Consider the following 15469-nt stretch of genomic DNA (forward strand, 5'->3'; position numbering starts at 1 on the left):
ATTTATTCTATGCCAGATACTGTGCTAAGCCATTTATTTCATTTTCTCATTTGATTCTCACACATCCATATTGGATTACTACTAGTATCATGCCCATTTTATAAATTCCTTGAGAAAACACAACTGTACAAACACAAAGTTTCTAAGTAAAGATCACTTTGCTGTATTACTGCTTATTGAGAGTCTGGCAATTTCAGGTAAAGGACAGTGGTGAATTTTTTAAAACAAGTTTTTGTACTGTCAGGGACTCAAATTTAGGCAAGAACTATATATACTTGATATTTATTAGTAGCGTGTGTCAATTTTAAATGTGTAATATAAAGTATATTTAATAGTTGGTAGTGAAATATTTTTGAGATTTTTTTTTTCTTTTGCTCTTTAGGGCCGCACCTGCGGCATATGGAGGGTCCCAAGCTAGGGGTCCAATCAGAGATATAGCTGCCGGCCTGCACCATAGCCACAGCAACGAAGGATCCAAGCCACATCTGGAACCTATACCACAGCTTGTGGCAACGCCAGATCCTTAACCCACTGAGTGAGGCCAGGGATCCAACCTGTGTCCTCATAGGTTCGTTTTTCTGCTGAGCCGCCACAGGACCCCCAGGATTTTTGAGATTTTTGATATGACTATTAAAATAAATACTGGAGTTCCCGTCATTGTGCAGGGGAAACGAATCCAACTAGGAACCATGAGGTTGCAGGTTCGATCCCTGGCCTCGCTCAGTGGGTTAAGGATCTGGTGTTGCCATGAGCTGTGGTGTAGGTCGCAGACACGGCTCAGATCCCACGTTGTTGTGTAGACTGGCAGCTACAGCTCCCGTTGAACCCCTAGCCTGGGAACCTCCATATGCAGGTGTGGGCCTAAAAAGACAAAAAAATAAAAAAAATAAATACTAGTATTTTCCTTAATGTTCCAATCTATAATAAATCACTATTTGAAATGTTGGAAATATTTCAACAAAAAGTATTTATCACATGTAAAGTTTTGGACAGGAAATGTTTATAATAATTTTTCCAATATTTGTTTTTACATGTACTTAATGTATATTGTCCTTTAGTATGTGTGTTTAAAGTTAGTAAAATTAGAAAAAACAGCTAAGCAAAAATAAAATCATCCTCATAACTGACCATCAGAGCTAACCTCTGTGAATATATTGGTGTATAGCATTCAGGGTTTTTTCCCATTCTTATTGCTGTATTTGCTTGAGTTTTCAAGACTTTCAAATTGTAGTACAATTCCTAAGAAAGTATTTTAATAGGAATGCTTGATTTTCCAAAACTAATGTATATGTTTCCTTATTTTTTAAAGGATTGTACCGTATATGAAACAGAGAATAAAATTCTTCACGTGGTAAGTATACTTGGATTTATTTTCATCATCATTATAAAATATATATTCCATTATTTAAATAGTTATTAAGTAAAAAGCTACCGCCTATAAAATAGTGAGCCCTGTATATTGTATGGGAAAAGTACAGAAGAATCAAAACATAGCAGGTTATATTAGTTATAACCATTCTGTTGTAATTTTATAGAAAAACATGATACAGTATTTTAAGATTGTAGTATGTAGCAAGGTTGAAATGCAATAAGAAAGAATCTAGAGAAAAGAGACTGAAATAAGAATTTTTCATTGTTCATGTGTGGCAAAAAGAGATCAGAGAGAAGTATTTGGTTTTATAACAGAGATAATTTACCTCTATTGTTATTTGGATGAAGTACTTCACAAAATAAACTGCCTTTACTCTGATTCTATACTCACCAAACAACCTTCCAAATTTTAACTTGGCAATATTTGTTGAATCAATTAATGACTTTGCATGCACTTCATTAATAGAAATATTGCATGTTAGTACATATACTTTGTAGAAAATTATTTTCTTCCTTCTTAATGAACAGTTTGCCGTTTTTCTTTATAAATCCATTTCTTGGTTGATGCTCATCTGACCTAAAAATTTCATCTCTATTAGAAATGACTGACATGGGAGTTCCCGTTGTGGCGCAGTGGTTAACGAATCCGACTAGGAACCATGAGGTTGCGGGTTCGATCCCTGCCCTTACTCAGTGGGTTAACGACCCCGGCATTGCCATGAGCTGTGGTGTAGGTTGCAGACGTGGCTGGGATCCCGTGTTGCTGTGGCTCTGGCATAGGCTGGCAGCTACAGCTCCGATTCGACCCCTAGCCTGGGAACCTCCATATGCCGTGGGAGCGGCCCAAGAAATAATAATTAAAAAAAAAAAAAAGAAATGACTGACAACATAAATAACACTGAAGAAGTTTAGAAATGAATGCAATACGTTTGCTTTGGCAGTTTTGCATTTCAGCTAGGAAGAGTTTAAATTATCTTGTCCAATGGTTTTTGAGGCAGTGGATGGCATTAACCAATCAATTCAACTCAGAAAGCGCTTGTATTTTCATGTTAGCATTCCATTTCCCTTCCTGGCCTTTTATGCAAAGATGGAACAGCCTTCACTAAAAGGTTGTATGCTTGTGTATTACTTTTCTCATAAGAATTATTTTTAAAAAATAGTAAAACAGTATACAAATCCCTTGCTATGTGATGTTGGAATACTTTATTTTTGTTTATTTATCTATTTATTTATGTTTTAAGCATAGTTTACAGTGGAATACTCTCTTTAAAATAAAATGTTCAGAAAGGTATCTTTCTAGGTTTCTTGTGATATAGAAGTAAAAATACTTGGGAGTCAAAAAAACTGTTTGAATCTTAAGTTCTATTACTTTCTATCTTAGTGACCTTAGTCAAGTGATTTTACTTTTTTCAGATTTTGCTTTTTTAAGGTAAATTTTAGCAATTAATTTTTTATTGAGATAATATTTATATATAAAATTATGTTAGTTCCAAGTATACAACACATGGTTCCATATTTGTAAGAGACTTTGTTCTTAATACGTAAAATGAATATGTATACTGAGGCAACTGAGTAGAGATTATAGTAGCTTGACATATGCACTGAAACATCACCTCAGACCACACCCAGCCCCTAAATCTTTATTTAGTCTGGAAGATAGGGGAGACACTTGTCAAGAGGAAAGAGAACTTACCAGTTTTGAAAATCTGCTATATCCTAGGAATTACACAGACAATGCAAGCATCAGAGTGTTTTTCAGTACCTGGGCAAACAGATAGCTCAGCAAAGTTGGGAGGTGTGTCTTCTCTTGACAGAGATCTCTATTTAAAGATGAATAAAGAAAAAGAATGGGAAGGACAAAAGGAAGTATTCTATCATAGATTCGAAGAAAATTTTTCCCATGAAGTAAGTGTATTAAGAACATCTATTTAATGTTCTCAACAAGAACCAAAAGAACATTGTTTGTATTATTATACACTACTATACTATAAAGAAGGTAATGCCACTATAAACTGAATTTGTAACATGAACTCAAAAAATAGTCTCTAAAACTAAGAACATGGAAAAAGAAATTAAACCAGGCTGAAAGCAGCAAAAAGCAGACTGAATATTGCAGGAAATTGAAACAGTGAGACACAAGATAAACTTTAATGATGTTTAGATATTTAGTAAATTAATGAAAAGACAAAAAAATGAGAAGATAATAGCTACAGAGACTCGATTATGGTTAATCCACCTCAATTAATTTTAGTTTCTAAGGAAGAAAGTAATAGGAAACAACTAAAAGTAGAAGTTGGCAAATTTGGATTACTCAAAGTCAAAAAAAATCTGTGGGAAAGAATAATTTCGAGATGTTTTCTGGTAACATTTTATAGCTTCTATTGCAAGAAGCAACTTAAAGTCATTCAACCAGCGGGAAGAGAGAGATGAGAGGTTTACTTTATAGTGTATTTACATATTTACTCTGAAACCATAACTGCCAGAAGACAATGGAACAAAATCCATAAACCTTTGAAGCAAAACTTTATATCTAACTAAATTATCATTCATGAGTGAAAGCAACCAAAAGATATTTTCAGCAAGATGAGTAAAGGACCATTTTGAAAAGTGTTCTTGAATAAGTTTACCAAATAAATGAAACACAACAAATTCAACAAAAGCTGAATTCCAGGATAGGAAAGTTGTGATAGAAAAGGACTGAATGGATAGTTTTATGCTCCATATAGTGCAATGATCAAAAGTGACTTGGACAATCCTTAAGCTAGATTTCCTATTTACCTTTCTTATCTTTAAAATTGGAGAGAGTTGTTCATGCTTAAAATGAGAAAATAGTAGACTCTGAAGAACAAAAAGCTGGGTAGAAAAGAGGGTTTGTTGATTGCAGTAGTAGACAGAGATGTCTAATAACATGAAATATGAGAATGGATCAAAAGAGACTGGACCGCTTGGGTTTCCTTGTAATTTGCCATTAAATATAATGGAACAGACAGTGGAGTAAGATCTATTTTATTATTTTAATGTTAACATTATATTTTCATTGTATAGTACTTTACAGTTTACAGGGCATTTTCATGAATGCTCTGTCTTCTCTCTCCTCTCTTTTCTTTCCAAGCTATTTTTTTCATTACTTATTTAGGTTTGATAATGAATTAGGCTTGTTTTACCTTTTTAACTATTTGTTTTATTTCATGAACATTTTGTGTGTAAGTTTTTCCTTTCTTTAAATGTATGAGTTCTTTACTCCTAAGCTCCATTTGGGCTGAGATTATTCTGCCTTCTCTGTTCTCTAGACTAGAAATTGGCTGAAACTGAATAGAACCAACAGTTAGGTTAAGAGAAGAGCCTGGAAGAGAAAATAAAAAGCTCATTTTAGACTTTGCCCCACCATCTATATCATTTTATTTATGTAAGTAAGCATAGTTTCCCTCTTATAATATCCCAAAATCTTGAGGATGTAAGTACTAAGACAGCAGCATTACCCATAATAAAATAAAAGTTATTGTATTAATAGTTTATTTTTAGAAATGTCTTGAAAACAGTGGTACTCTAATGACTTTATGAAAATAATTATATATTGGACTTCAGAAGCTCCCTGATGCTATGAAAAGGCAGCTTTGCCAATTACAAATTCTTCTCTTAGAGCTGTGGTCTTGGGCCACTGCAAACTGAATGTTTTTGTGTAGTTGACACTGTATGATAACTGTAGCATTTGGACATACAGATATTCATCAGTCTCCTTAAAACATGAATTCTAATACTGAGTTTTATAGATGGAAAGCATTCAGCTGCCTCTTTATAGTGAAAGTTAATGTGACCCTCCTGTCTTGGTCCCCTTTACACCAACGCTATTACTGGAATAGGCATTGATTTCTCGAAGATTAGATTATCTTCAGGTTTTGGTACTTTAATGCTTTATTGCCTTATAAATTGTTTTAACTGTAAATTAGCTTCTCCACAACTGATGTCCCATGCAGGAATGAAGAAATCCAGGTAGAATATGATGGAGTTAGAATATGTTTATCTTTTCTGGGACCAAAGAGGAAAAAAAAAGTGTACATGTGTATCTTAGTGTGTCTCATGATGTGGATAGACAGTATGTAAGTTGGTATATTTATGGATGTTTTTGCTAACATCACGTTTGCTGAACACACTATGCATTGTAAAATCCTTTTGTATTCAGATTGACTCTGAGTGTACAATCCTTGTTTTCAGAAAATTTGTTTTAGTTATGGAGTCAAGTGAGGCAGAGTAATGTATCAGAAAGAGCAGCAATCTGAGTTAAAAAGATTTCATGTCCTAACCCCATTCCAGCACTTACTAGCTATTAACAAACTAAATTAGCCTCTCTGATTAAGGTGGGGCATTGGAATATCTGTGACTTCAAAGGTCTAAATGCTGTAATTCTTTGGTGACTAACTCACAGAATCAGTGAAAAACAATATGGCCACGAGTTCCCATCGTGGCTCAGCAGAAAGGAATCTGACTAGTTAGTATCCATGAGGATGCAGGTTCAATCCCTGGCCTTGCTCAGTGGGTTAAGGATATGGCACTGCCATGAGCTGTGGTATAGGTCGCAGATGCGGCTTGAGTCCTGCGTTGCTGTGACTGTGGCTGTGGCGTAGGCTAGCGGCTACAGCTCCGATTTGACCCCTAGTCTGGGAACCTCCATATGCCATGGGTGCACCCCTAAAAAGACAGAAAAAAAAAACCTGAAACAATATGGCCACATAAAGAGATAATTTGAAGGACTGTCTTAATCTAAGGCCATTCTTTATGTGATAAAGACATTATGGTTTTTTGTTTGTTTGCAGAAATAACCCAGTAATTTAAGGGAAGTTTAATCTAAATAATTATTAAACTGTGATAGAAGAGTACCTATGCAGATGTAAAGAGACTCACTAACATACCATAGGACTAGGGGAGAGCACCCAAGGAAAGACAGCTTGTAGGTGGACACCCTTCCCACTGAGGGTCAGAATTCATTGGAGCAGTAGGGTTGCAACTTCACTGGGTTTCCTAAACCAGAGCTTGTCCAGGCAAGCAGAAAACAACTTTCCAGAATATAGGCAAGTGATGCTGGTAAGAGGGCCCTCAGAGAGAGTAGTGTGCTGCTATGGGTGTGAGGCTGGGAGGGCCACAGGACTGTGGTCACTGAGCCCAGAGTGAAGCTGTGAAGCCACTGAGGGACTACATATTCTGGGCATCTTGGATGCCCTCACACACGTGTCATTGATGGAGCATGTAGCAAGAGCAAGAAAAAGCAAAACATTGCACAGAAGAAAGAGAAGCTTCCTTCCCCTGCAGTTCCCTCTAGCACCCCCTACTGACACAAAATTAACATTATGCTTGCTGTAAAACAAACACTTAAAGAGTCCTGCCCATTAGCAGAGAGCAAGCACTGAAGGGTGAATTTGGAGCTCAGGAGCCAATAAATTAATAACTGGTACAATGTAATTAGCTCTTTTCTCCATAAAATCACATATGGCAACTTTGAATTTCTCTGCTCTAAGTAAAGACATTACTCACAGGTCTGTTCTTTGTTCCCTGTTTGCCCATAAGCTATACATGTAGTGCCTGGATTTTCTAGAAGCTCATCCATTTATAAAGAACGGCTTCACTCCTGCTCTTTTAATCTGATATCATCTTCCTAATAACCTACATCTTACTTGAGCCACCAACATGTCCAGACCCTTGTTAATCTTGAGCCTGACGGGAGTGTTTCCTCTAATGAATACTCCTTTCATCTGCCTGGGGACTCCCTGCAAGCCTGCCTGGCTCTGTTTCCTGCCCCTGAGAGAGCAGACACATAGAATGGAGGTTTTCCCCGATCCATTTCTGGTTTCCATATGACTCTTTCCCTATCAGAAATCATAGGAGTGGCAGAGGCTCTTGTCCAAACTTTAATTCAGACCAGGGTGTCTCAGAAAGATTGTTGTAAGTAGGTTGGATGTGTCATGAGTCCACTTCTTGCTCCTCACAGTAGCTGCACATTTTTGGGACTGAAGTTCCCTCACTGTTTGGTACTGAGTTCATCATTCTTAGATAATTATTATTTTAAAGTATTATTATTTCTTTTCCATCATCAGGAACACAAGGACAGCATGGTTAATGTCAGTGATGTTAAGGACAAAGCCAAATACATCACTGGAAACGCTGTCCCAGGTTGTAAAATCTTTGAGCATAGCAGTGGCATTTGAATCATGTAGGAGATACTCAGTGACTGTTGAATGAATGAATGGCTTAATGAGGCAGTCAGTGGTAGTGGTAGTTTCTTTCCCTTTTGCAAATTTTTTGGTTTTTTTTTTTGTTTTTTCCCCACTATTCAGAGTTTGAAACCTCAAGGGACTGTAGAATTTTCTAGGCCTTGTTCATATTACTTATTTATTTGCAAACACAGTTGCTTTCTAAAGCTGTTTGAAACCCTTAATCTTTGCTGTATACAAATATAATTTTTACATTGTTTTAAAACTGAAGTTTTCTCCTATTGTGTTAGTTTTTTAAGTTTAAAAAATTGTTTCTCAGGAGTTTCCGTCGTGGCACAGTGGTTAATGAATCCGACTAGGAACCATGAGGTTGCGGGTTCGGTCCCTGCCCTTGCTCGGTGGGTTAACGATCCGGCGTTGCCGTGAGCTGTGGTGTAGGTTGCAGACGCGGCTCGGATCCCACGTTGCTGTGGCTCTGGCGTAGGCCGGTGGCTACAGCTCCGATTCAACCCCTAGCCTGGGAACCTCCAGATGCCTAGCAACAACAACAACAACAACCAAAAAAAAAAAAAAAAAGAAAAGAAAAAAAAAATTGTTTCTCATTCCGTTCTCACTCATATGAGCAAGAAATTGTTCCTGTGTTTGGGATTATGTATGTAGATTAATACTCGTTAATATCAATTTAAATTATATTTGTGATTAAAAACTACCTTGAAACAAATGATAATGAAGACACAACCGCTCAAAATCTATGGGATGCTGCGAAAGCAGTGCTCAGAGGGAAATTTATAGCAATACAGGCCTTTCTCAAAAAAGAAGAAAGATCCCAAATGGACAACTTAACCCTCCACCTAAATGAATTAGAAAAAGAAGAACAAAAAAGGCCTAAAGTCAGCAGAAGGAAGGAAATTATAAAGATCAAAGAAGAAATCAATAAAATAGAGACTCAAAAAAAAATAGAGAAAATTAATAAAACCAAGAGCTGGTTCTTTGAAAAGGTGAACAAAATTGACAAACCCCTGGCCAGACTCACTAAAAAGAGGAGAGAAAGAACCCAAATAACCAAAATTATAAATGAAAAAGGAGAAATCACAATGGATACAGCAGAAATACAAAAAACCATAAGAGAATACTATGAACAACTATACGGCAACAAGTTTGACAATCTGGAAGAAATGGACAATTTTCTAGAATCTTACAGCCTGCCAAAACTGAATCAAGTAGAAACAGACCAACTGAACAGACCGATCACTAGAAATGAAATTGAAGAGGTCATAAAATCACTCCCTACAAATAAAAGTCCAGGACCAGATAGCTTCACAGGTGAATTTTATCAAACATATAGAGAGGAATTGGTGCCCATCCTCCTGAAACTCTTTCAAAAGGTTGAAGAAGAAGGAATACTCCCAAAGACATTCTATGATGCCACCATCACCCTCATTCCAAAACCAGGCAGAGATACCACCAAAAAAGAAAACTATCGCCCAATATCATTGATGAATATAGATGCAAAAATTCTCAACAAAATCTTAGCCAACCGAATCCAACAACATATCAAAAAAATTATACACCATGACCAGGTAGGGTTCATCCCAGGGTCACAAGGATGGTTCAACATACGCAAATCAATCAGCATCATACACCACATTAACAAAAAAAAAAGTCAAAAATCATAGGATCATCTCAATAGACGCAGAAAAAGCATTTGACAAAGTCCAACATCCATTCATGATCAAGACCCTCGCCAAAGTGGGTATAGAGGGAACATTCCTGAATATGATCAAAGCCATTTATGAGAAACCCACAGCAAATATAATTCTCAATGGGGAAAAACTGAAAGCCTTCTCACTCAAATCTGGAACAAGACAGGGATGCCCACTCTCACCACTGCTCTTCAACATAGTTTTGGAAGTCCTAGCCACAGCAATTAGACAAACAAAAGAAATCAAAGGCATCCATATAGGAAGAGAAGAGATCAAACTGTCACTGTACGCAGATGACATGATACTATACATAGAAAACCCTAAGGACTCAACCCAAAAACTACTTGAACTGATTCATAAATTCAGCAAAGTAGCAGGATATAAGATTAACATTCAGAAGTCAGTTGCATTTCTGTATACCAACAATGAAATATTAGAAAAGGAATACAAAAATACAATACTTTATAACATTGCACCTCACAAAATCAAATACCTCGGAATACACCTGACCAAAGAGGTAAAGGACCTATATGCCGAGAACTATAAAACTTTAATCAAAGAAATCAAAGAAGATGTAAAGAAATGGAAAGATATTCCATGTTCCTGGATTGGGAAAATCAATATTGTAAAAATGGCCATACTACCCAAAGCAATCTACAGATTCAATGCAATCCCTATCAAATGACCCATGACATTTTTCACAGAACTAGAACAAACAATCCAAACATTTATATGGAACCACAAAAGACCCAGAATCGCCAAAGCAATCCTGAGAAACAAAAACCAAGCAGGAGGCATCACTCTCCCAGACTTCAAGAAATACTACAAAGCCACAGTCATCAAAACAGTGTGGTACTGGTATCAAAACAGACAGACAGACCAATGGAACAGAATAGAGAACCCGGAAAGAAACCCTGACACCTATGGTCAATTCGTCTTTGACAAGGGAGGCAAGAACCTAAAATGGGAAAAAGACAGTCTATTCAGCAAGCATTGCTGGGAAACCTGGACAGCTGCGTGCAAAGCAATGAAACTAGAACACACCCTCACACCATGCACAAAAATAAACTCCAAATGGCTGAAAGACTTAAATATACGACAGGACACCATCAAACTCCTAGAAGAAAACATAGGCAAAACACTCTCTGACATCAACATCATGAATATTTTCTCAGGTCCGTCTCCCGAAGCAACAGAAATTAGAGCAAAAATAAACCCATGGGACCTCATCAAACTGAAAAGCTTTTGCACAGCAAAGGAAACCCAAAAGAAAACAAAAAGACAACTTACAGAATGGGAGAAAATAGTTTCAAATGATGCAACCGACAAGAGCTTAATCTCTAGAATATATCAACAACTTATACAACCCAACAGCAAAAAAGCCAATCAATCAATGGAAAAATGGGCAAAAGACCTGAATAGACTGTTCTCCAAAGAAGATACACAGATGGCCAACAAACACATGAAAAAATGCTCAACATCGCTGGTTATAAGAGAAATGCAAATCAAAACTACCATGAGATATCACCTCACACCAGTCAGAATGGCCATCATTAATAAATCCACAAATAACAAGTGCTGGAGGGGCTGTGGAGAAAAGGGAACCCTCCTGCACTGTTGGTGGGAATGTAAACTGGTACAGCCACTATGGAGAACAGTTTGGAGATACCTTAGAAATCTATACATAGAGCTTCCATATGACCCCACAATCCCACTCTTGGGCATCTATCCGGACAAAACTCGACTTAAAAGAGACACATGCACCCGCATGTTCATTGCAGCACTAGTCACAATAGCCAGGACATGGAAACAACCCAAATGTCCATCGACAGATGATTGGATTCGGAAGAAGTGGTATATATACACAAGGAATACTACTCAGCCATAAAAAAGAATGACATCATGCCATTTGCACCAACATGGATGGAGCTAGAGAATCTCATACTGAGTGAAATGAGCCAGAAAGACAAAGACAAATACCATATGATATCACTTATAACTGGAATCTAATATCCAGCACAAATGAACATCTCCTCAGAAAAGAAAATCATGGACTTGGAGAAGAGACTTGTGGCTGCCTGATGGGAGGGGGAGGGAGTGGGAGGGATCGGGAGCTTGGGCTTATCAGACACAACTTAGAATAGATTTACAAGGAGATCCTGCTGAATAGCATTGAGAACTTTGTCTAGATACTCATGTTGCAACAGAAGAAAGGCTGGGGGAAAAATGTAATTGTAATGTATACATGTAAGGATAACCTGACCCCCTTGCTCTACAGTGGGAAAATAAAAAAATAAAAAAAAAAGGAAGATACTCTGTAATGTCCAATGTTTGGAACAAGTCTCAAGGACCAGGAAAATGTTTATTATGTCTTGTTTAATGTTTTGCATGATCATGGGAATGTTGCGGATTCTTGCTATGGTCCAATTTTCCCACCTGGAAAGAAGAGATTAGACTTTTTTCCCCCTCTACTTTCTTCATACTATGGGCTACATGGAACTTTCTAGGAAATTCCAAGACCTGAAGCTTACTTATGGGTTGTAGTGGGAAAAAATGAGTATGTCCATGTATGTTAATTCATATACAGCATAGATATTTTCTAAGTTAGCATAAGTAAGCAAAATAAACCAGTGTTTACACCCAATTTTAAGTAAGATTGCATCATTACATAGTCTCAGGACAGAGGAAAAAACATGTTTAGCTTTGTGACCCAAATAGCAAACATACATAAATACAAGCCATCAATTTATAAGGCATGTCAAGCGCCATCATGATGAGCTGCTAATCTACATGCACACACACAAAGCTGACTAATCTCAGTCTTAGACAGAAAAGATACTAAGAACCAAAATGATTAAAAAAAATAACTAATCTGACAAACAAGAAGCTAAGCCTTAAATGAGCTGGCTGAATGGGGAATTGTTATTTTTACTTTCTGAATCATGACTGCTATCAATCAGCTAAGGACAATCACTATTTAGACCTAAACCCATACCTAATGTATGCCACAACTAAAAAATAAATAAGAATAGTCATAGCAGGATTGAACAACAGACTTATTCATTTTTTGCTTGTCAAATAAAACCAATTGTGAGTTTAAATAAATAAATAAATAAATTATATTTGTGAATTTTACTCTTTCAAATTTACCTGTGATTGTTCATTCCTGGGTCTTGTTAGGGAACCATTATAATTAGAAGTACAAAATTGCTAGCTCAGTAGAGATCTGGCAAGTACTATGAATACCGTATTTGTGAAAGAGGCTTATATAATTTAGAGCTCTCACTATTTACTATTAGAATAAATGTAATATTTTATAAAAACGAAACCTCTATTGTTCACCAAATACAGTACAAATGTCATCCTAAATTGGCACAGTTGCATGATTTATAATACTGAATTATACTAATAGATTAAACCAAACAATAAAATAAAAACATGCTCTGTCCTTGACTATTTTATTTGAAATAATATTTATAGCAATAACTAGTTTAAGCTGCATATGCTGTTTATCAAAATTAAACTTTAGTTACTATTTTCCATGTTATTGATATTAAACATGAATTGTTTAAGCTGTACTTAAATTGTAGCTTTCACATCATTCTTGCCATCTTAAAATGTATAGTCATCTGTTTATTGTTTCCTCAGTTTATCTTGCTTTTATACTCTTGTCCCTTTTATATTTGTATATGCCAAAAGTAGAAATTTCCTTCTGTAAAACGTTTTGTTAAGTTTATGTACCTGAAGATCTTTTCTGTGTCAGATGAATTTTTGATTTTTTAATCCAAAGATATTTCCCTTCATTTCTTTCAATATACTTAACAATAACTAACCAGTATTCCACTTATTTAGGAAAATATAAATAAAAATACTTTAGCTTAATCATGTCTGCTCAGCATAAGACTTTGTCCTACCTCCATAGCTTTTCACTATTTTTTGAATTTAGAACACTTTGTGCACTTCTTTTTAAAATACAATAGCTAAAACTTATTAATCTAAAAAGTGTTTGAGGGAGTTCTTCTTGTGGCTCAGCAGAAATGAACCTGACTAGTATTCATGAGGACGTTTCAATCCCTGGCCCTGCTCAGTGGGTTGGGGATCCGGTGTTGTGGTGAGCTGTGGTGTAGGTCACAGACACGACTTGGATTCCGGGTTGCCGTGGCTGTGATGTAGGCCAGCAGCAGCAGCTCCCATTTGACCCCCAGCTTGAGAACTTCTATATGCCACAAGTGAGGTCCTAAGAAGACACACAGACACAAAGTGTTTGTTAAATTCAGTGCTAATGAAAGAATACTATTCAGAGATAATGAAATGATGCTGTCTATTATTGATTAGTATATTAATGTAGTGTCGCTGTTTTTCCAATCTCCACAGTGCCTATAATGTTTAAACGACTGTTTTAAAACCATTATTTTATAATAAACATGCTATGTTCAGATCTTTTTTTCCCTTAAGAACTTTAGACTTGGATTAACCGGCCATACACATGTATGCAAACCTATGTAAAATATAATATGTATATAGAACAGAGTATGAAAACTTATTTCTTCCTGAGAATATGCAATATTAATTATATTAATTCATAGTTGAAATATAAACAACTGGAGAGGAAAAAAAAATCACAATACCAATAAGTCCAGCATGCTTCTGTTTTAGAAGTTTCTTAAGTCACAGCTAGCTCTATTAACTGCTATTCAGTCACTAATCCTTTGTTGCCATCTTGGGTAGTTTATGATAGAATTCAGAGGGTCAGTTATAATCCTCATTGCCTTTTTTTGTTCCTTTTAGCTTTACCAAAGTCATATTATTTACTAAGCTTTAATTTAAAATTCAAAAATTTCCTCGTTTGTAGAACTGAAGATAAATAGAACTTAAAATCCTTTTGTATAAATGTTGCAAAAATAGCAGAATTCTCTTTTATACAAGTGGTTACCAGTCATCTTCTAGCTAGAATAGAGCTGTCCTTTTGCTACTAAAATTGCTGTAGGTTTTTTCAGAGAGTTGTGTCTTTTAGTCTCAGACCTCCTAGTCCTTATCTAAACTGAATTCTAAACTACAAAAACACTTGCAGGCTCACCTTGTGTTTCATTATACTGTGTAGTTTAAACATGTTATATAATACTCATTTAATATTGACAGATTTTAAACAATACAAAATGAAATTGATCAAAAACAAATGGAGATTTATGGACTGAAGTAAGAGATGGTAAGCACCATGACTAAAAAGTTAAATGCTTCTTTTGCCAAGGAAATGATCTTGATCTATTTATGTAGCCTTGCTTTCTCATCTGCTAAACTGGCTATTAACTGCTTATTTCAGCAAGTTGTTATAAGGATACATGTAGTAATGAAGTTTTAGTGCTGTGCCGGACAATGGTAGATGCTCTGCAATATTGTTGTTAACTTATAGTAATAAAGTATTTTTCTTGCTATATTATAATTTTCTTTTTCTAGGATATGCTATTCAATGTTATATATTATATTATAATGTTATTATTATATAATATATAATACTGTGTTTTAAAATAACAACGTAATATCACGATTTCATTAGATGAAAAAAATTACTTTTCTTTTTCATCTTTTTTTGTCTTTTTAGGGCTGCACCTGTGGCATATGGAGGTTCCCAGGCTAGGAGTCCAGTCGGAGCTGTAGCCTCAGGCCTATGCCAGAGCCACAGCGACGCGGGAACCGAGCCGCGTCTGTGACTTGCACCACAGCTCACGGCAACACGCACACATCCTTAACCCACTGAGCGAGGCCAGAGTTCAAACCCGAGTCCTCCTGGATGCTAGTTGGGTTCGTTAACCGCTGAGCCACAACAGAAACTCCAGAAAATTTACATTTTACAAAAACATGGAGGGCATTATACTAAGTGAAGTAAGCCTGACAGAGCAAGTTAAATACTGCATACCACTTATATGTGGAACCTAAAAAGACAGCAAACTAATGTTGCCTGGAAAAACACACAAACTAAAAGTTGAGAATTATGTTTTATTTGGCAGACTTTCTGAGGACTCAAGCCTCTCAGTGCCAAAGAGGTAAGGGACGAACCGGGGTATATAGAAGGTTTTGCAACAAAGATGTGGTAGTTGGAGGAGCAAAGGATTGCAATTGATTAAAGAAAGCCAGATGGCTCAGGTTAAAGAATTTAGCGCTTTTCTATGTATGGGAAGTCTGAGCTTAATGAAA

At 36.2% G+C, this 15469-nt stretch overlaps 1 protein-coding gene across 8 annotated transcripts in view; it reads left to right on the forward strand.

The window, feature by feature from the left end:
• The window catches only part of CNKSR2 (connector enhancer of kinase suppressor of Ras 2), a 278229-nt gene that overhangs the window by 107589 nt on the left and 155171 nt on the right, over positions 1-15469 (forward strand). For all 8 annotated transcript variants that reach the window (XM_047764937.1, XM_047764938.1, XM_047764939.1 and 5 more), the window contains exon 5: positions 1310-1351. In XM_047764937.1, the coding sequence (XP_047620893.1) occupies positions 1310-1351 (42 nt within the window). The remainder of the gene's footprint in view (positions 1-1309; positions 1352-15469) is intronic.

Source organism: Phacochoerus africanus, chromosome X (assembly GCF_016906955.1).
Source record: "Phacochoerus africanus isolate WHEZ1 chromosome X, ROS_Pafr_v1, whole genome shotgun sequence".
Taxonomy (NCBI): Eukaryota; Metazoa; Chordata; class Mammalia; order Artiodactyla; family Suidae; genus Phacochoerus; species Phacochoerus africanus.